Raw genomic sequence first — 23,722 nt, 5'->3', positions numbered from 1 at the left:
AATGCACTTATAAGTATGTAGAAAAATTGGTAAAATAAAACTAAAAAATAATATATTAATTACATTATTTGTTATAAATTTCTGAATAAATTATGCAAGCTTATATTATTTTATATTTATATGAATTATAAAAACCAGGAAATGATGATTTGTTTTTTTTATAATCATAATTTCTGAATGGTCTAATATGAGTAGTATTATTTCTTTGAAATTGATTTGATCTTTGAGAAATTGCATTAGGAAAAAGAATTCCCATAATACTTTCATATGCTTGGCTTTTACTGGTTGGGTTATTTATATTTCCTTTGTGTGGCTCATGGAAAAATATTTTATTTTGTAAAACATCTGTTAATTAGGAAAAAAAATAACAGTATTTGCATTAAACTTGGATGCATATTCATGAAAAACACATGATAGCAAAATTTGCATTAAACTTGAGGTGGATTTTTCAATTCGTAAACATACTGTCAGGGAACTTCTTAACAGAATCCCAGAAAGATAAGTCATTGAAGTTTCCAAGCTTAAAAAAAAATGTATTATGTAGAATTGTCTATATGTGAATAAAATAAATATATAATAAAAATAAAAAATAATATACCTCTGAATCTAGATTTGTATTCGGAATGTATTTTGTATCAAATCCTTCATCGACAACAAGAAGATTAGACATAGTAGAAATCATTTTTCCTATTTGATAATAATTGCATATTTTCATTAAAGGGCGTAACTCACATTTATATAAATTAAACCACTCATTTGGTAAATGTATAAGTTTAATTCCATATATACCATATTGTGATAAGATATGCATATTTTTTGCTATATTATATTTTTGTATAAAATTTTGTTTAGGCATTATAAAATCATCATATGTTAAGTCACTTGGATAAGATACAGGGGCACATAATTGCTTGTTTATTTCTTGCTCGTTTAATATAATTCCATTTTCTTTATATTTTAAAAATAAAGAATTTTGCTTTTTACATACATGTATTACTAAGTTATATAGTAATTTATGTAAATGATATCTTAAAATTTCTAAATTTTTTTTTTTATTATAATTTTTATGTCCATAATATTTTTCTTTATTCTCATTTATATCATAATCATCTATAAGGTTATCCATTGGTTTTGAAAACTTTCGTCCGATATTTTCATTATGTATAAAGTTATAATTATTTATATTTTTGTTCGAGCTTGATATTTTGATATAATTTATTTCTAAAATTTTAAAAACATTTGAAGTATCTCCATTTATACATTCTTCTGCTATTTCCTATAGAAAAAAAAATAATGAAAAAAATATATAATGTAGGTAGAAAGGATAATATTTTTATTTATCATATTTATTTGTAGTATTTACAAATTTAAGACAATATGATATAATAAAAACAATAAGTAAATTCGTAAAGAATACCTTATATGTTGCATCCTTAAAATATAATGCATTACTTAACGATGTAAACTTAGATTTTGCAATTGCCTTAAAATTATTTTGGTCATCTGAAAAAAGATTATCATAATATTCTTGTGCAGAATCGAGAGTAATAACTTGCATAGTTCTACCATATCCTGCTATTATTAAATTTGGTATTTCTTCTAACAATTTTTTTAATTTTTTTGTTTTATAATAATTTAAATAGAAACTAAGAGGGTATTGCTCAGAGTATGTTTTATTCCATTCACTTTTTATTGAAGAAACAAAAACACCTATTAATTCATTTTCGCTATCATCCAATTCATTCGAATTAAAAAAATGAGAATTTTTTGTATTCATATCGCTTGATAATACTTCATGTTTGTACATATTTGAAGTGTCTTGTGTTTTATAGCTACCATTTAAATAATCGGACGAAACTGTAGTACCTGAATTGTTCAGAATGTCTAAGATATTCGTTTTTTCTTTTTTATATGATTCGGGTTCTTCTACAGTACTCTTTGTATCAGTTTCGTTTTTGTTAGGACTTTCTTCTGACTTGTTAGTCTCATTCCCTAAAGATATAAATGTAAATAATTGGTATACATGTTGAAAATGAAGTTTGTGTACGCATTCAAGCAGATAGCCATCAGATTTTTTTTTTTTTTTTTTTTTTCTGCACACACAAACATTACCCGATCTTAGTATTTGCTCCTTGATTTTTTTTATCTCAGTCCATTCAATTTTTTGTCTCGCTGCCAAAATAACAATAAGCTGAAATAGAAGAATATGCAATTGTGCTTTTGGCAATATTCTAGGCAACAAATTTTTATTTTCATTATCTTTTTTAAATTGAGGAAAATAAGTAAGGTGGCTATTTACTAATCCTTTCTGGTATATGATTGGATCATGAACATTTTTGAAACGAGAAAAATCTGCGGAAATTTTTGTGTCATATTTATCGATGTAATCATTTTCACATTTATCAATACTGTTCATTTTGTTCATATAACTAAGATCTTGATTTTCAAAAAGCTGATTATTATTTTGTCCAAGAAATAGATTTTTCCAATTATTTTCACAAGACTTTGAATTATATAAAGGGAAATTTATATCATGAAGAAAATCATTTTTTCGGCTAATACTATTATTTCTTGAATTTATAGTCTGAATGATTTCAATATTACAAAGTTTATCAATTTTATTTTGTATATTTTTTTCATCATTATTTTGGCTAGCTGTTTTTTTTATTATATTACTATTTTCATCACACAATTTTATATTTGTCTTATTTTCATTGTATTGATTATAATTTGATAACTTTTTACTACTAAATCGTGAGTATAAAGTTTTTATTTTTAATTCGTTACTAGTCATTGACTTTTTTATATTTTTTAATTGTGGTATTTTTGAATTATATGTTTCTGGAGTTATCCGAATTTTTATATCGTTTGAAAGTGAAAATATTTCAATTTCTTGTATATCTTCTAAAAATGTTTGTAATTTATAAATACCACATCGTATTTGTAGCGCTTTTATATTAAATGCTTGTCCAAATATTTTTTTTATTTCTTGTGGCAATTTATTCAATGATAAATTATTATTTAAAGGTGTTTCTTCATTACTCAATTTAGGATTATAATTTGTATATTCTGCAATTGTTCCTAATATTATTTTCACGAAAAATTCGCGATCTTCATTCATTTTGGGGGTTTTGTATTTTATTATTAAATTTTTTTCTATTTCTTCATTATTTTTTGCAATTGGAATATCTGTCTTATTTTCATTTTCTTTTTCTTTTTCGTTATCATTTTTTTTTTCATTATTATTATATCCACCTTCCTTTTCTTCATATTCATATATTAAACAATTATTTAAGCTTTTTAATATATCATAAATATTAGTAAACCCTGCTTGGGCTAAATTTAAAACGGCATTATATTTTTTACAATATTCTCCAGATATTTTTTCTAGCTTAATTCCCTTATACCCGAAGGATTTTATAAGCAATATGATATTCCTTTTTGTGTGTCTAAAAAAATGCACACACATGAACATGTCATATTGTTTTTACATTTTTTCGCCCACATTCTTTTTAATAAGATATGTATTTTTTTTTTATGTTCAAATGCTTACTGTTGAATTTTCTGATATATGTACAAAGAGTTTTGGGGTTTGAATTCTGGAGCGATTGGATTTAGTTTACTCCTAAAAAAAAATAAAAATGTATATGATATTATCAAATTAAATGAATTGTGCAGGTAAAATGCTAAATATAATTGAAGCTACTACTTAGGTAAATTAATTTTTTTGTTTACTCATATTTTTGAATATGTTTTTTTTCTATTTTGTTCTCAAATTCGCCTTCTAGACACACTTGATCTACCTCTCCATTGTTATCTTTGACACATACAAAATCAAAAAATTAAAAAATTAAAAAATATTGATTAGCCAATATCCAAATTTTATGATGTGTACATATTTATATAAGTGTGTATAATATATTTTTTTGTTTTTCTTTTAAAAGGGATGTTGTACTTATATTTTCTTCTGAGGATAACATGATGTTTTCATTCCCATCATTTTGAATATTCTGCATTAAAAAGACCAATGTTGTTTTTGCATTTTGTTCAAATATCTATATGTATATATTTACATTTTAATACATATACATGTATATATATTCATATTTTTTTTTACTAATCCAACTTTATCGGTATTTTCTGCCATATTTTCTTCAGTTTTAGTATCTGTTTTCCTGAAAAAATTTCCAATAATTTTTTTACATTTATTTTTAACAAAATTTAATAATAATAATAATAAATTATATATTTTATTTATTTTTTTACTTTTCATTTTTTGTGGGATTGGAATTTTCTTCTATTTTATTCAAGGTTGTTCCAGCTTTTTTTTTTTTTATATTTTCGTTTTCACAATCTGTATCATTTGAATTATTCTTTAAATTTTCGTTCGTATTATCACTTAAAATTTGCTCATTTAGATTTTCAATTTCAGCATTTTTCTGGATTCCTAAATCTGATTTTTCAGTAAATACATTTAATAGGCTTGGATTTTTGCCACTTAGACTCGAACTTGGTTCGGTATCCATATTTCTTTAAGTGTGAAAAAAAATAATAAAATAAATAATGGATGTAAAATCGTTTACCCGTTCTTTTGTTTAAACTTATATAGACATATGTGTGTGCAATTTTATATTTCTATATATTAATAAGGATAATATTTTATTTACCAATCTAAATGTACATACAAATTATGTTGTTTTTACAGTTAGCTATTTTGAAGAATTGACTATTGAAAGAAAAGTATAATATTTGATATGATTATATCATTATAAAATTATATATTTTATGAAATTCTATTTTTTTCTATTATTATTTATTTTATGGTGAATAAAAATATTAATATATTTTCCTATCATAATTAAAATATTATCATATGAAAAATTTAGGAATATGCTCTGTATATATATATCTATTGAGTATATTATTATATATATGTGCATATAACATTTTGTTTACCTTATTGTATATTCATTAAAATGATAAACAGCGTTAAGAAAAAAAAATATATATATACCTCATTTTCCAACTCTTTATAATCTGATATGTCTAAAGTTAACTTGTTATTGTAATATTTTTTTAATTGCCCTGAGTATATATATGCAATAGTTGTATCGCAAAATGTGCCATAAGTAATATATTGAAATAATAAATGTAAAAAAAAAAAAAATTGATCTCTTATTTTTTATAACTTGATCTATATAGGTATAAAAAAAAATCAATTAAAGACAGGTCAGGAAATTTTACTAATATAAATACACACATGTATATATACAGTTAGAATAATAAAATGCTTTAGTAAAAATTTGTTTCAAATTTAATTATAGCTATGTATTTCTTAAAAAAAAAAACATTCGTTGAATAATTTTAATAGTTTTTTTGTATAGAAAAAAAAGTAATAAAAAAAAATAATAAAAAAAATTAATAAATATAATTTACACACATCATAGCATAATCATATATATTATATCATATTTCGATATATATAAATATCATTGCATTTTTTTATAAATATATAACAATGTATAAATATTATATATGATAATAAAATTGAAAGATATAATCATATCATAATAATTATAATTTATACTTTTTGTTGTTATAGATATTATACAACTCAGTAATAAAAAACCAAAACAAAAAAAACATCCATATATGCACCTATCCCTCTATATGTTTTTCTATGTGAATAGGATTTATTTTTGTTTTAAGGCGGTATATATATTATATATATATAGAGAGTGCATATTAAATAGTCAATAAAAAATGAATAATATAATAGCTAGTAACATTTAGAAAACTAAAACATTTAATATTTCTAAATATATATCCAAATTAATAAAAAAATTAACAAATATAAATATTATTCTAAAAATAAATATATTCATGACTGCACATTTTATTAAATACAAAAAAAAAAATTAAATATATATATAATGAGAAGCAATTGGCATATATGTAATCAAGTAGATATTTTTCGAAGTATTAAACGAAGCTTATAGTTACACAATTTTTTCTCAATAATAAAAAATAGACTGATAAAAGACTGGTTATTAAAAAATATGTATTTTTTTTAAGTATGTATATATATATTGTTTCATTTTATTTTCCTTTTTTTCGAATTTAAAACTTAATTTTGCACACACAAACTCTTATGCGCATACTACGCAATATATAAATATGTCTAAATTGTAAAGATATTCCCAATTTCATAGAAAAATAAAAAAAAAACGATCAAATATTATTATATAAATATATAGGCATGCATGAACAATATGCTGATAGAAAAACAACTTAAGTGATGTTTTTTCACAAAAAATATTTATTTTATTATTTATTTTTTTTGAATTTATATATATGAGGATTCTATTATTATTGGATTATAAGAAAATCAAAATATATGCACATTGATCATAAACTTGTCTACAAAAATAAAGTATATGTAAACATTTTTGTAAACTTATATTCATATTTGTTCATTTAAAAATTATAATAAATAATATAGATACAAATATGTTTGTGTAATATACGAGAATAAAATATATTATGCACTTGCCTGGATAAGCAAATGTATCATATATATCCACAACTCTACAAATAAACATGTATATATATAGTCCCTATTATTCTGGATAATACCATAAAATATATTGTATAGTTGGCAGTATGCTCTTCTATTTATATTATTCTTTTTTGTTATACACAAATAATTTATAAATATATGTGAATGAAATAATGCAAAGAAAGGTTTAGTTAGCTGTAAAAAAAAAAAAATATATTTATGTGCATGACCTGTTTTATGAGAATAAACAAATGATACATTTTTAATGGGGAAAATAAAATATAACTACTAAATTGTCATAATATATTTGTTTAATTTTCTAAAAAATGTAGAAAGATTTAATTTCGTTTTGGTGAAATGTGTACTTGATCATATAATAATATTGTATATCGAGATTTGTCCATGTACAGACAAGTATATATTTTGTCAGTAAAAATAAATAAAGTAGATGAATGATAAATTTTGTAAGTTTGAAAAAAAAATGGAAACGACAAATAAAGAAATAATATCTTCAAAATTAAAAGATGATAAAATGATAAAAAATAAAAAAAAGTACCTGCATAAAATATCTCAGTATAATAATAATTATTCTAAAATGTTTCGAAACAAACATACATTAGGATTTCGAAGTATAGGAAAAACAAAAAGTTCAATAGTAAAAAAAAATAAAAATAAAAGTTTGGGAATAATTACAAAGGAAAATATAATAAATTTAATTAGGCATAATAATAGTGATATACGAAAAATTCGATCTATACTATTTTTAAAAGCTTATGAACATTCAGAATTATTTCACAAAAAAAAACAAGATAGAGTGGAAAAGTTAAAACTAAATGAATATAACAAATGTATTGAAATAAAAGACGCAAAAGAAAAAGAGAGATTAAAATTGTTAAAATTGTTAAAAAGTTATAATATAAAATATGAGGGGTATACAAATTTATATGATTTATGTGATTATTCAATTTATTTTTCTGAACAAAATTATAAAAATGGCGAAGAAACAAAAGGCAACAAAATCTGCAAAATAAATGAAAAAAACCAAAAAAAAAAATACGATTGTGATAATTTTTTGTATTATCTTGTATCTATTGGTATATCATATAATGATATAATTGAAATGGCAAGTGTCTTTGAAAATATGAAATATTTAAAATATTGTAATTTATATATGTTACCATGGATATATAAAAAAGTAAACGAATTTCATAATTATGATGTAAATACATTTGTATTATATTGTGTAGTATATTCTATAACAACATTAAGTTCATCTTTATATTTATTTATAAAATATAAAACAATTGCTATTATATTTCCATTATTTATTACTTATGTTTTTTTTTCTGCTCCATTTTTATTACAAGAAATAAATGGAGGGAGATTTGTATTAGATGGTTGTATTTCTTTTTTCAATTCTATAAATACTTGTCATTTGCCAATAGCTATTTCATTAATTATATCATATATATTGTCTATAATAAAATGCATAGATTCTATATGTTTACATTTGCATTATTTTTCTTACTATTTTCTTGAAAAAAATCCATGGGTATACAAAAATCTTAATAATAAAATATGCTCAAAATTTAATGGAAATAAAAATATTTGCAACATTTCTAGAAATATATGTTCTTATAATATCGCTGATGGAAAATGTGAAATAAACACAATGAAGTTGGTAAGTGTATAATATACTTTTTTTCAAATTATTTATCCATTTTTTATTTCTTAGTTATTTGTATAATGTATAGAAAAAAAGGCTATTTCAAAAAAAAAAAAAAAAAAATAGGAATATATATATCAATAGGGATGTATGATATATTATTGTTTTCATTTTGTAGAGTATGAAAATGTATGATACCTTACTAAGAAAATACACAGAACCAAAGACAAAAAATTTTGGAGGAAGTATTGTATTATATTCATTTCTTTTTTTATTCTTATACAACAGTTTTTCAAAATATAAATCATCCAATAAATTAATAAAATTATTTGCATTTTTAATAATTTTTATTTTTACAATTGATATTATTTCTTTACGTGATTTCTCCCTTATTGAGTTATTGTCAGTAGATTTAAACATTTCAAAAATATTCAATATTTTGTCAAATCATGAAGTTTGGATTTCATGTATGATGCATTGTATTGTTAATATGTCTTTTCATTCTGGGATTTATTTTTACACATCCAAGGGACTCAGGTAGCCAAAAAAAAAATAATAAAATGAAAAAATAAAAAAAAAATAAAAAATAAAAAAACGACATGACATCGCTTGCCATTCTTTTTTAGACTCGGAATCAATATAATATACTGCACATACCTGATTGTAATGTGTTGTTTCCTATTTGATATATTAATATTTATAACATTTTCAGTAATAATTGGGAAGAATTTAAAAAATATTGAAAATAATTATTATTTTTTACTTAAGTTAATAAAAAGAAATTTTTATTATATCCTTGTACCAGTAGCCCATAATTATTATAACAAATTCACTTTATTTTTGAGTATAATATTTGCATTTATTTATTTAAATTTTATGCTAATATCAGCATCAAAAAGGATAGATATATTATTTTTGTCTTTAAATGATATATTTCATTTTAGAGGAAATACTAAAAAAAAAATTATTGCATTAGGGTGGATATTTATATTTTGTTTATATTATATTTATAAATCCATAAATATAAATTATTTAGATATATGCATAACACAATTATCTCATATTATTATTTTATTAATTTTATTTTATATTAATTTTAATTTTTTTTGGATACGGGGGATAAATAAAACGACCAAAAAAATTGGATTATTTCCATTAGCTTTAAATATGATCCTAATCTTTTTGAATGAATTTATATTTATGTATTTTGAAATCCTTTTAAAATTACAAAATAGAGTTTTATTATATTTTATTAGACAATTTATTAATATATTTATTATTCCACTTTTTTCGATACTTATATATTCCACCCTTCAATGGATATCATATCGTAATTCAAACTCTACCCTGTTTGGCCTCAAAGAAATTGTAATAAGCTGAAAAATGAGAGAAATAGAAAAATAGAAAAATGAGAGGCATAAACCTACACAGTATTATAAAATAGACAATTTTTTCATTTACCGAATTTAGAGTATTTGAAAAAAGGGATGATGCTATTGTTTGAATAACCTTTATATATATATTTGTGTGTATTTTTTCGCTTTTTTTTATGCAGGCAAAAATCAACCTATTAATCATTGGGAATATTGATAAATCGAAGCATATCCAAATCGAATTCAACAAAAATTCAAAATATATGAACTGGTATAACATCTATTTGATAATTTTTTTTCGGTATTTTGCTATGGATTTAATATTTATGTGCTTTTTACATTTATGGAATGAATTTTTAATAAAAAACGAAGCATTTTTTAATTTAAAGAATATAATTTGGGGGATCGATCCATATTTTTTTTTTTTTTTACTTTATGTTATATATGTTTATATTTGTTATTTACATGTACCATTATTAATATTAATCAAAAAAAAAAATATATTTAAAGTTAATAATTTTAACATTTTAGATTATCATATCCCCTTTGATAAAATCAAACGAAATAAAAAAAATTCATTTTATGGTGAATTTTCATTAAGGGGCTAGACAAACATTTTTCATATTTTGTTTACAAAAACTTAATATATATACACATTTATTTAAATTGTTTGAATATCAAAAGAACCATTACTATTATTGCAATATGCAGATGCTATCAATTAGTCCTAGCATTGGCTCGAAACAAATAAATATATGTATAGTGCATATATGTGCAAAATAATTGATATAACTCTATATAGCGAAAAGTGCCTTATAAATAGTTATATACACAAAAAAAAAAAAATTAAAAATATTATAAAAATTACACCAAAATATTTAATATAAAATAAAGAATAAAATTGGATATGAAAAAAGAGAATCTTTTAAAGAAACAATATAAAAATATTTAGGCTTCGAAAAAAATGGAAATGAATAGATAACTAATATAAGTTAATGAAAAATTATTCAAAACGTATTTTGTATAATGATTAGAAGGTTAAGCATTTTTTTTTTTGCAATCCTATTTGAGTTTTAAATTTCTTTGTTAATGCCCCATTTTTCGAGGAGATTTAAAATTTGTTCTACATTTCTTTTTTAAATAAATTTTTAATTATTTTTGTAGTGAAAATTTGGAAATATTTTTTGTTTTTTAATATCTAAATCAGTTTTTCTGAAATATCCATTATCTGGTAAGATAGTATTTTCATTAAAATTGGATAACACCACTTTATTTGTTTGATTTATATTTGAATTATTTGTATAATACTTATCTAGCCCGTATATTATTTTATCAGAGTTCGGAATATTTGTACTGACTCCTTTAATGTTATTAAGTTGTTCATTATAAAAATCGTAAAATTTGTTAACATTTTTAATGCTATACAGATTTTTGTCTATATATCGTGTATTTTTAAACTGAGCATTTTCGCGAATGTATATATCATTATTAATATTGTTTGGAGATTTTAATTTACTATCATTTATAAATATATCATTTTCTTTATTTACATTTTGAGGTATATACATTTGTTTGCTTTTTATCATATTTTTATTTTGTGTATTATTTGGATATTGATTAAAATTTAATGAAACAGGATTGTAATTTTTATTCACAAATTGATTTTTTTGTATTTGATCTATATTAGTATTCCCTTCTACACGTTTTTCATTTCCATTTATATATCCTGAATGTTTATTTCCATATTTTAGTTCATTCATTTGTCCAAAATAACTATTATCTGCATATTTCATGTTATTTTTATTTGTATTATTTATGCCATTATTTTTTGTTATAATAACATTCATTGAATTGGGGTTTCTTTTCAAAGTTGATAAATGTTCATTCCCATTTCTTATATTTAACATGTTCATATAATTTTCATTAAGATAAACATTTTTTGTATGTATTCCAGAATTTTTATTCCAATCATTATTTTGTTTATTATTTTGAATTTTCATATTTCCTGAACTATTTATAACATTTTTATTCACATTTTCGCGTTTTATTTCTTTTCCTTCATTATTGATAAGATTTTTGTTAGGTGCTTGTGGGAAATTGTGTATATGATTTTTATAATGCATTTGGACATGTTCATTTTCTGAATGGTTAATATTATTATGTCCATTTTTATATTCAGTTTGTATATTATTAATTGTTTTTTCTTCTTGTCCATTTAAACAATATTCATTAGTCATATAAACCATATTTTTATTATGATTATCTTTTATTCCTATTTCGTTATTTGTATTTATAAAATTGTAATGGTTTTGCTCATATTCATTTATTTTGTTTGTATCATCGTTATTACTTTTTCCATTTTCCATTACTTTTCCAGTATCACCATTACTTGAAATATTTACCGAATTATTTAATTCTTCATTACCAGATAATAATTCATTTTTTTCCATGTATGAAAATATTTGCTCATTCGAATGAACATTTTCCTCTACAAAATCTTTTTCATTTTCTCTTATTCGTAATTCTTCTTCTAATACTTTATTAATTTCTTGTCTAATTTTTGCAAAATCGCGCAACGAATTTGGGCATAATGAATCCTTAAGTATATCATTTCTTAACTTTGCTGCCAAATCACAATCAAATCCGCATTCTTCTAAATCTTTTTTATCTACATTTTCTTTGGCCATAAAACAATTATATTCCCTTTCAAGTTTTATCATTTTTGATAGAATATCTAATTTTTCTCTTTTCATTTTATTCATTCCTCTAGTTCGAATACCTTTATACCCTTCAATTATTGTTTCCATTATTTCTTTATCGATTGCTTTTGAAAGCATTAATCTCAGTTCCTCCTACGGATTTTAAAAATGGTATATATTCATATTTGTTTAAATATATGAAATCAAAATGGTGAATTTATAAAAAAAATAAAAATATATTTTTTTTACCTTAATTTTCTCTGCAAATATTTGATCATCAACTTCAAGGTCCTTCAGATGGTTTAAATACACTACATCAAAATGATATTATATGTATGTGTATATATTTTCACATGGATATTTATGTATGTAGACAGCCAAACAAGCATGTACATAATTAGAAAGTAAAATATATGGATATATATGTATCAGTATATAGTCATACTTTGCTGCTGCTCAATATATGGTTTCAATTTAACAAAAAACTCATCAACAAATGAAATTGTTTTTTTAAAACTTTGATTCCACAATGTTTGTGGCTTAAAGGTGCATTCTTTTTCTTCTTCTTCTTGTTTTCTATAGAATAAAAAATACGGGAAATGTATATATATATATATATATGGAGATAAAAAAAGAATATACATCATACTGACATATGGATGTTTGTCTATATGATTAAATAATGTTTTCATTTTGCAAATTTTCGAAAAAATTATCTTACTGTTTTTCTAGAGATACTTTTAGTTGCTTATTCATTTCGTCTTTTATCGCTTTTTGTTGTATTAGCTGTAAAGGAACGAGCATTTGAAATATATATATTTAAAAAATAATTTCCACAGCAATAATATTTGACATGTAAAATATTCAGTATTAATATTTGATGCGAAATGTATATATGTATATATTCACTATCAATATATTTGTTTTTACATTTCTCCATTTTTTTCCCCAAAGGATATTTTGCTTCTTTTTTCTAAATCAAAAAATGAAGAAAAATCAAAAAAATTCAAAATAAATCATTCTAGAAAATTATAAAAAAAATATATTTATTCACATTGTTCGTATTTGTTTATACTATATATTTTTTACTTTAAAGAATTCATTTTGGTAGTATAATATTTTGATTAAATATTATTTTTAGGGTTTATGTTTTTTTTTTGAATTTGCTCAAAACACAAAAATATCATATGATTCCTTCTTAAGAAACACTTTCAATGCCTTATACACGTTTGGATAAATACTTGTATAATTTGATGTTTGTTTTTTATTCAAATTTTTGAATATAGATCTACAAAATTGTCTTTAATTGTCCTTTATAATTGTTTTTTGAAAATATAACAAAATTCTATTTCTTTTTTCAAAATTGTTAAATGTGTAAAAGACAAACTATATTATAAACAGATAAATAATTGACTTGTATGCAAAAACAAAAACAAAAATGAATAAAAAAGAAAAGAAACAAATATGACAAAGTTAGACAAAAAAAAGTGTTGTGAATACAAATTCAATCGTATAAAACAAATTAAAAATGTGTAAATATAGTACATATATAATCGCTATTAAGTTTTATTCTTAATTCTTAAAATAAAGCTTATTCAATTTAAATTTATTGATATTATATTTTTTTAATTTCTTTAATAATGTAGACCAATTTATTTGCTTTTAATTCATATATATATAGAAATCACTGTTTTTTTTTTCGATATATTAGTATAATTATTATTTTATTTTTTTTTAAATAAAACAATGCCTAACTAAAAAAAGCACCAAAATTTTTAACAAAATTATCATTAAAAATTTAGACTTATAAATTTCTTTAATCTCATGAATGAAAAAGAGAAAATATTTATCTTTATTTAATAAATGTATAATTTGGGGCTTTATGTTTTCATTAGTATTTATATATATGAAAAAAACAATACATATATACCAAATAAATGAAATAATAAGCTTTAATTATACAACGTGTAAACTGTTTTTTTGAAGATATAATAATTGTAGACTTAAATATATACTTATTAAAAGGATTAGAAATTTCATTCCATAAACTTGTGTGCATAATTATGCATAATTTGTATTTATATTTTTAAAATAACATTAAAAGGGCTATTTGTATGTATGCATATATATATAGGGTATTTTTTCCCTTGCCTATTCATATATTTTTTTTTTTCTACAAATATGTACAATAGCAATATGTGTGTGTATATATATTTACATATATACTAAAATGCAGATAATGTTTTTATACTAATCTATGAATTTGTCTAATTAGGTATATATGCAAACTCCATATTTTCTTAATTTTAATATTAACGTATAAAAAAATAAACCTTAGATTTATATATTTACTTCTTTCATATATACATGTCATTTCATATTTTATTTCACCTTAACATGCAATATTATTTCATAGATTTTTTTTTTGTTTCCTTTAATTTCTGTTTTGTTCATAATATTCTTAAAAACTCATTACATTCTTGGCTATTTTATATATATACATGTGTTTTTTGTCTAACTAACGTGTGTGCAGCTGTTTATAGCCTTTTCTATAATGTTTGCACCAACCTGAAAAATGCCAACAAAATGAACCGTATTTTTATCTTATCCCAAATTAAGCAAAATACAATTTTTTATTTTTTCTGGGATATATCGTATATTAGCACGAATTGTAGTATTACTTTATTTCTTGTCTATATATACGTAAAAAAACGATTGAATTAAATTGTATTTTTAAAGGCTAACATTTATTGTTCTCATTAAAATCTTTGTATGGACAAAATAAAGATATGTTATAGGTTCTCATATATAACTATTGCTTATAAATTAGTCTGTTTCTTTTTTTTAAATGATAATTTATTTTTCGAGTTATATACAAAAATAAAAAAATATTTTTATTAGAGTTGGTGATTATTCGTAGGCAAAAATATATGTATATATATATAATAATTTGATGTAATTTTTCATGTTTTTTTACTCATTTTCTTATTTACTATTTGGTGGTAGAAATCATATTTCATTCCAAATTTGGTGATTGAAAAAAATTAGGAAAATGAATTTAAAAAATGTTAAACATCAACAAAAAGATGAAAAGAGTAAAAAGATTGATAAATCATGTTGTGCAACAATACCACAACATATGGGGATTGTAAATGCAGTACAAAAAAATAATATATGCAATAAAAGAATAACATATATATGGTGTAAATATAAAGTTCTCTCCAAAAAAATTGTCATTGAAAATAAAAGATGCACGTGTTGGCTGATAAAGGAATGCGCGGAATAAATTTTTTTTTGGAAAAAATATTATTTCCAGTTTAAAGCCCATTCATGAAGCTTATCTACAACTACTGGAAAAAGTGTCTTGACAGATGCATTAATAACTTCCAAGAATTGAATTTCTGCAGCTTCATCATTTAAGTCTAATCTAAATTTTTCTTGAACTTTTAAAACACATAATTCAGGTGCCGTTTTCATATCCTTTAGGCCCGATTCACACATAGAATCTAATAAACTTATAAGTAATGTCGAATGGTATCTTAAATACTTGTATGCTAAACAGCATTTTTTTAAAAATTGTTCATACCCTACACTTTGGGCCCCACCCATTGCTTCAATCATTTCTTTACACAATTTCATAGGAGGTGAAAACGGTTTAGGATCTTCACCAAATATATATCCAAAATCTATATGAAAAAAACGGCCATCATTAGATACCATTAGATTATCTAAATGTCGATCTCCTATTCCTAATATGTAAGTAATAACACTATATCCAGCACAACTTGAAATAAAATTTTCTAAAATTTCTGTATCAAACCCTAAAGGAGTATTCCTTTCTTTACTATGATGAATAAAATATTGCCTGATTTCACCATTGTAATTTTTTTTTATAGAAGATATAGATTCAGCATAATCTACAAATTCAATAAATCCATCATTAGTAGATAAAGCCAAAACTCTATATAATGTTAGTTTTAAATTTAATCCATATTTTTTCCAAATATTATCAATTATATATATAACTTGTATAACTAAATGATCCTGCCTTAAATCATCTCCGGCTTTATATATATATTTTTTAATAGTTAGTTCATATATTTCATTATATTTTTTTACACGTTTTTTATTAATATTATTTTGTTTTTCTTTTTGTGCGAATTCTTTTTCTAGGTGATCATTCGAAGGATCATTTTCTTTTTCATACAATTTAGAGTATGGTTTATCTAAATTATTTATGCCACTTTTCTTTTTCAATACTGGTTTTGAAGTGGGTGTAATTGGTGAATCATTATCAGTTTTTTTATTTTCAAAATGCGAAAAATCAGGACTGAAGGTATAATCAATGTCTCCAAAATTTTCATTTAAATCTGCTATTGAATCATCATTATTGTATTTCCCATTATCAGTTGAAATTTTTATTTGCATTTCTTTCAGAATATCTTTTCTTACTTGTGTGTGTTGTTTCTTTCCATCTATAAAAGGCTCATTATTTTGTGAAGGGTTGCTTATTCGCTCTATTTTTTGTTTTCTATAAAAAATAACATTATTCACACACTTAATGTTTTTATAATAATATTGAAAATCTTTTGCTTTATCAAACGAATTATATAACGCTTTAATAAATTTCGAATCATAGAAATGATATAATGAATAATTTTTTTTTTTCTTCTTTATATTTTTTTTTAGATATTTTTGTTTATTAATAATTAAGTTATGGAAATCAGAATGAAATAATTTAATTTTTTTTCTGACTAAACAAGCTATAACAATAGGATATAATGATGATCGTAAAACATATGAATGTTCAGGTAAAAAAGTTAATAACTCAGTATTTGGATCTATTGGCAAAATTAAAGGAGTAGTTACTTTTTTTATTTTTTGTTCTTGAACGATATTTATAGAATCATCTAAAATTTCAATGTTTTTATCATCATCACTATAATTAAGGAAAAATCCAAAGCCATCATTAGGTTGTAAAAAATTATAAAAAAAGGAACTATCTTTATTTTTTTCTATCTTTACTATTTTAGAGTCATCAATATAATTTATCACATATCCGTTGTTTTCATTTTCAAAATCATGATCACGATTTCGATTATGACTAACATTGCTCATAGCATTGCTATTAATATATTCATCTGACATGTTACATTTTCTTTCATACCGAAATGCATATTTATCTTCATCCGCATTAAAATGAATCGTGAGTTCTGGACTTAGATAATATATAGAATTGCAAAGGTCGTTTGGAATAATTTTTAAATTGTTTTTTTTTTTTAAAGACTGATTTTCTTCATTTTGATTAATCAGAGATGCATTAGATGAAATGAAAGTTGATGGTGAATTTGTGGAACTGTGTTGATGTAACTCCTTTTCAGCTGTTGATGGATTTAAAAAATTAGGATCAATAAGATAAGAAGAAATATGATCATCATCTTTTTGAGATTCGGAAGTATGAGAAAAGTTATAAACCTTTTGATCAGTAATAAATATATTATTTTTAATAAAATTTTTGATATTTATATAGCCAAAGCATTGCCTATAATAAAATATATTTTTCCTAATTTTTTTTGTTTTATTTTGAATATGATCACTTTTATTTTTAGCTATTATTGTTAGGTAAAGTAACTGATTACGAAATCTATTTTGATTTTTTAAAATTTCTAAAATTTTTTTTTTTTTTTTTGAATTGGATTTAACTAATTTATTTATAAATAATTTATGAATATGTAAATATAACTTTCCATTATTTTTATCTTGTGTTTCACTAAGAAGAAACCAATATAAATAGATGGATAATTTTTTGGATTTTGCACATTTATGTATTAATATATCAATGAATAAATCATCGATACGTTGGTAATTAAATGTTCTTAATCTTTGAATAATTTGAAATAGATATAATTTTAATTGTTCTTTTTTTGCATTTTTAATGATATCTATAATATATTTTTTTATAACATTATAATGCATATATAAATGGAATAATTCTAGACAATTTTCAAGAGATGGCTTTGACCATTTTCTTAATAAACTGATTGCTTCTTTTTCTTCATCTTTATCATTCCAATTTACAGATTTAATAAATTTTCCTAATGTTTCTTTTCGATTTACTAAAAATAAACGAAATTTCCATAAACACTTTTTCCCATCATCATTTATTTTTGCTAAAGGAATACTTAAAACATAATTTAATGTTTTTATTTCATCTATTGGTGGAGTGGCAACAGATATGTTTTTATTTTCGTATTTTTCTTTTAAAAAAAAATTAAATGGATAATCATCATATCTATTTATATTGCTTATATTTATATTTTTACTAATCCTATTAGTGTATTTACTAATATGATCAAATATGTCATTCATTTTTTTTTCTGTATGTCTATGACTTGTATTCACATTTCGAAGTACATCCACAGTGTTTCGTTTACATAAAATTTTTTTTTTTTTTCCACAATCCTTTTTGTTTTCTATTATCTTAAATCGATTGTATGGATAGTTTGTATCTTTTTTATTTATTTTGTTACCCTTCTTATCATCAAATATGAAATTGTTCAAAAATAAATTTCCACGCCTATTTTTCTTCTGTCCTTTTGCAACATATTTTACAAATTTATTAAAACTTAAATTATTAATATTACTAGTATCTCCAACATAGTCGAATGAATTAAAAAACCAATCATAATTTGAATCAGTGTTATGATAAAAATTTGGGGGTTCAATTTCTTTATTTCCTATATCATTAAAAATATTTTCATGAAATGTAATTAGTTTTTTTTTCTTTTCATTATAGCATATTTTGGCTTTATTAAAACTAACACAATTAAATATTAAATATCCTTTTATTTTTTTTTCCTTAAAAATTTTAAATTTTTTATATATATTTATTACACCTTTAAGTAATTTAAATGTATTTCTGTTTCCAACATCTGATATTCTACCATTATGTAAATCATACAAATAGCTATATTTTTTTATATAACTATATCCATTTTTCCATTTTAATAATTTTTTATTTTTTATCCAACATATATCCGTTATATTATTTGAAAAATTTTCATTCTTTTTTGTATTTATTTCACTTAAATTTGTGAAAGCTCTACACTTTTTATTTCGATTAACTTCATATTTTATATATCCTATTTCTTTTATTCGATGATTGTTTTTGTCGATTTTCTCATTTTTTATCTCTTTCTCATATATTAATTTTTTTTTCTCAAAAGTTTTATAATTTTTTATTATGTTTCTTTTTAGGGAATATATAAAATGCTCCATGCGTTTATATTTTAATAAATTTAAATAAAATTTTTTATTTTTTTTTGAAGTAATAGTGTAATTCCAATATGTTTCCCCTCTAAACAAACCCATGTTAAAACTGTTTATGGCTTTTGTATTATTGGGGATTTCTTGATTGTTATCATACAAATTATTTCCTAATGAGATAATTTTCTCATCATTTCCCTTTTGTTTAGTCTGTTGAATCATACTATCAATATGTAATACTTTTTTTGTATACGATTTGAATTTATGATTTGATCTTATAAAGTTAACTTTATTTTTTTTTTTTTTTATTATAAATTTGTCAGTAGAAAATTTGGCGTGTGCTATTAGTTTGTTTTTTGCATTGCTCTTACCAAATGTGTATTTTTCTTTTTTCATATATATTTTTTTTAAATTAAAGACATTTAATAAATCATTATATGCGTAATTGTTTTTTAAAAAACGAAGAAGACATTGTTTTGATTTATTTTTAGAACCATTCTTAATATAAATAATGTTCCTCTTCAATGATTCAGTGACATGTCTATTAACACGATGAGCAGTTTTGCTAGCTATTATATTGTTGTTTTTTTTGTTACTATTTCCTGTGTAATACATATGCCTTATTTGCAATCCCTGCTTTAAAACCCCATTTTGAGTAAATAATTTACAAAACGAATAATAACTTACATCTGTGTTATTTTTATTTTGAAAAATAAATAATAAGTAACTATTTGTGCTTAATTGACGATATTTCAGTGGAAAACATATTCGTTTATTTATTATAAATATTTTATTTGCGATTTTTTTTTTTTTTTTTTCTATAAACATATCAATTGGATCAAGGAATTCCTCTTTTTTTTTTTTTATTTTGATTCTATCACTTTCGTTTCTTATCTTAATCTCATCACATTCGAGAGTAACTGGGTGAGAAAAAAACTCATTGTCTATAATTAAATAGCAAGTTATAAAAAAATTGTTTTGGTTTTTTTCCTTCCGCCATTCTTTATAATTTATATTTGTGTAATTGAATATAGAATTATTATGTTTACTTTCGTCTTTTTTATCAATAATATTTTGATTTTGACTTGTTTGTATAATATATGATGAGATCGAGTCACCTTTTTTTTCTACAATATTATCATCATTTTTTATTTGAGTATTTTCCACTCGTGATTCTCCATTTCTTTTTTTTTTCAATATAAACTTTTTTAAATAAATTATTTTTTTTATTAATTTTTTTTTCTCATCATATATTTTTTTCCCAATAATTATATCATTATTCTCTTTAAGGCAAATACAAAACCGCAGTTTTATAGTAACATACAAATCTATATCCTTTATATTTGCCTGCCCACTGTTTTCTTTATAGTCCATTTTATATATTCATCGGGAATAAAGAACAAAAAAAAGCAGTAGTATATATATATTTATGTATGTATATGATTATATATACATGTTTCTCTTTTTCGCTTTCCTTCTGCAAACCTGATTAATGATATAATAAATCTTTACAAAGCGGTATGTATATACATATAAAACCATAGCAGCATTAAAAAATGCGTATATTTATAAAAGTAAATAACAAAACAAACACAAAAAACAAAAACAAACTTTTCTTAATTTTAATTATGTTTTATGGTTTTATATGATTATTATTATTTGATGCCATAATATATGTATTTTTATAACTTCATATAATTTTTTATTCCATTTTTATATATGATATATTTTTTTAAAATCGTTGTAACAGCTAAGAATTTTTATATATTCCTATAGTAGTTTGTACACATATATCCATAATAGTATATTAGCTTGTCAATATTATGGATATATATGTTCTTCCTGTTTAGTTATTTTTATACTATACTATTTTACTTCAATTTGTTTGAATATGTTTTTTAATTTCTTTGTTTTCCTTACCCATTTTTCAGATTTTATGTTTTCTTTTTTGTAGAATATATTAGGGGATTGGATCGTTCAGTTTTTCAGGTGAAAATAATATTCCTCAAGCTTATTTGCTTTTTTAAAATAATATTTTTTGTTTTAAAAAAAAGTAATTTAATTGAATAAATTATTTACAAATATTTAATATATAGAATGAATAAACTTATTTTTGCTTCCAAAAAAAAAAACATTCATATAAAATGGACGAATTTTATAAGTAAAAAAATAATAATAAAACTTAAAAAAAATAAAATAAAACGATTTTACGAAACAAGTAGGAGAAAGTGAAAAGTATTCTTTTCAAATGATCTACAATTATTATAAAAAATGTGTGTGCATATTTTTTTATATTTAACAACAATATGTGATAAAAAATGAAATAAGGAAAATATTTTCGTAAAAATAAAGTATGTGCAAAGCATAAATAGTTATGCTTCGTGTTTTTATGGGTTTAATTAATTAAAATAAAGCAAAGGTTTGATAACCAAAAGTATATACTTATATATATATCACATAGTGTGTATATTCTGGTTTATAATTTTATTAACATATTATATAAAAAATATTTTTTTTTTTTATCATTATATTTCCTCATCATTTAGATTTTATCCATTGACTGTACAGTTTTTATATGTCACTTTAATTTATTTGATAAAATATACTATTTAAAGGTATCATAAGACGGTAGATATAAAGAGAATATTTTCTTTAATTTAATATTTTCCTTATATATCTCTATATAATTGTTTAAAAAAATGCATATCTTTTTTTAAGTTTGTTATTTAAGCTTGCTATTTTTAAACTAGTGATTTTTTAAACTTTTTATTTTTTAAATCAACTAGCCATGCAATAGCTGTCATGATAATTCCACAAAATGATATTTGAATAGATGGTGAATTCATTAAATTTTCGAATATTAACTTATAATGCCTTTTATGCCTAAGAAAGTGAAAATTTTAAGATATATATAAAGGAATAAAATAATAAAAAAATGAAAGAAAAATATGAAAAAATAAGACATATATGGTATACAAAAAAAATAGTTAATTGGCTATCTCTTTTTTTTTCAATACAATGTTATAACGATTATACTCAATAAATGAATTTTTGGATATATATGTGTGTATTTAGGTAAACTTTCGAAACTTACAACATATCATTGGATGTGTAGTATCTTTCCCCTTCCTTTAAAAAAGAGAAATTTTCTTGACATATTTTTTTAAAAGGATTATATTCATATTTTTTTAGGCATATTAAATTATGATTATATTTGTAAAATTCTTTTGCCAATTTATATTCAGACCATTTTTTTTTTTTATTGTTTATTTCACATTCTATGTATTCATCGTCAACTGTTTTTATTTTTTTTAAAATACTTTCTTCATTTTTGTTTATTTTTGTACATGAAGGATTTGAAAGGGTAGTAAATAATATCATCCTTGTTTTTTTTTGTATTTCTTATATTAATTTTCTATATTTTTTAACACTATATTATAAAAATATATAAAGAGTGTTTACATTTCGCATGAAAATACAAATTTCAGAGGATGACGATCTTTTTTTCTTTTTTTTGTCATCTTTTAAAAAAATATACTCCAATTTTATAAATAAAAATATTTATGTATTTATACTTTTTCAATGTTATGCAAACATATATGTTAAACAGAGAGGGGGGCAAAAAAATTGAATAAGCGCATGTCATTTGTTGTATTATATGATTTGGAATTTTTATTTATTATATTTTTTTTCATATGTATATGCATATTTCAGTTTGATAAGTTACTTTCAGATTGAAAAAGTTGTCGTAATATTTCTTATGGAGTAAAAAAGATATAAATATTTTTCGTATATAAGTTGGGGCGATTTTATGTACAAATTTTTAAAAAGTCGATAAACAAATAAATAATAATATAGAAGAAACAAAAATAAAACAAATAAATAATAATATAAAATAGAAGAGGAAGCAAAAAAAAATGATATTATTTAATAAAGTAATATTTTTTTGAAAAAGAATAGTTACATGTATTATTTTCCCAGTTTACAAAATCCAATAAGTAATGATGAAGTAATTTAACTGAGCACATTATAATATTAGATAATTTCCATAAATATATGACATATACATGTAAACTAAATGGCTAATCCTTTAATGCTATTTTTTACGATGGAACATAAGAAATAAGGTATTTTGTTTTATTGTTATATGCAAAAAAAA

The 23,722-nt window shown here is 21.7% G+C and overlaps 5 protein-coding genes across 5 annotated transcripts; 1 reads left to right on the top strand and 4 right to left on the bottom strand.

The window, feature by feature from the left end:
* Window positions 1-100: 100 nt before the first annotated feature.
* Window positions 101-4,526, bottom strand: PBANKA_1115200 (conserved Plasmodium protein, unknown function; the record flags this gene model as incomplete). The annotated part of the gene is made up of 10 exons (XM_034565687.1): window positions 101-345; window positions 466-520; window positions 599-1,276; window positions 1,418-1,992; window positions 2,113-3,449; window positions 3,554-3,625; window positions 3,736-3,817; window positions 3,956-4,010; window positions 4,118-4,175; window positions 4,267-4,526. 10 exons carry the CDS (start codon window positions 4,524-4,526, stop codon window positions 101-103), a joined length of 3,417 nt encoding a protein of 1,138 aa, XP_034422359.1.
* Window positions 4,527-7,040: 2,514 nt separating this feature from the next.
* Window positions 7,041-10,206, top strand: PBANKA_1115100 (amino acid transporter, putative; the record flags this gene model as incomplete). Its single annotated transcript, XM_034565686.1, has 4 exons — window positions 7,041-8,240; window positions 8,404-8,762; window positions 8,852-9,593; window positions 9,781-10,206. 4 exons carry the CDS (start codon window positions 7,041-7,043, stop codon window positions 10,204-10,206), a joined length of 2,727 nt encoding a protein of 908 aa, XP_034422358.1.
* Window positions 10,207-10,746: 540 nt separating this feature from the next.
* PBANKA_1115000 (conserved protein, unknown function) lies at window positions 10,747-13,400 on the bottom strand (the record flags this gene model as incomplete). Its single annotated transcript, XM_034565684.1, has 6 exons — window positions 10,747-12,450; window positions 12,547-12,608; window positions 12,743-12,873; window positions 13,019-13,083; window positions 13,228-13,270; window positions 13,387-13,400. 6 exons carry the CDS (start codon window positions 13,398-13,400, stop codon window positions 10,747-10,749), a joined length of 2,019 nt encoding a protein of 672 aa, XP_034422357.1.
* A 2,203-nt stretch (window positions 13,401-15,603) lies between these two features.
* PBANKA_1114900 (phosphatidylinositol 3-kinase, putative) lies at window positions 15,604-20,937 on the bottom strand (the record flags this gene model as incomplete). Its single annotated transcript, XM_034565683.1, has 1 exon — window positions 15,604-20,937. One exon carries the CDS (start codon window positions 20,935-20,937, stop codon window positions 15,604-15,606), a length of 5,334 nt encoding a protein of 1,777 aa, XP_034422356.1.
* Window positions 20,938-22,304: 1,367 nt separating this feature from the next.
* PBANKA_1114800 (conserved Plasmodium protein, unknown function) lies at window positions 22,305-22,944 on the bottom strand (the record flags this gene model as incomplete). The annotated part of the gene is made up of 2 exons (XM_034565682.1): window positions 22,305-22,446; window positions 22,658-22,944. 2 exons carry the CDS (start codon window positions 22,942-22,944, stop codon window positions 22,305-22,307), a joined length of 429 nt encoding a protein of 142 aa, XP_034422355.1.
* Window positions 22,945-23,722: the final 778 nt, after the last annotated feature.

This window comes from Plasmodium berghei, assembly GCF_900002375.2.
Source record: "Plasmodium berghei ANKA genome assembly, chromosome: 11".
Classification (NCBI taxonomy): domain Eukaryota; phylum Apicomplexa; class Aconoidasida; order Haemosporida; family Plasmodiidae; genus Plasmodium; species Plasmodium berghei.
The sequence above is the reverse complement of the archived record's forward strand: the minus strand, read 5'-3'. Positions and strand labels throughout refer to the sequence as shown.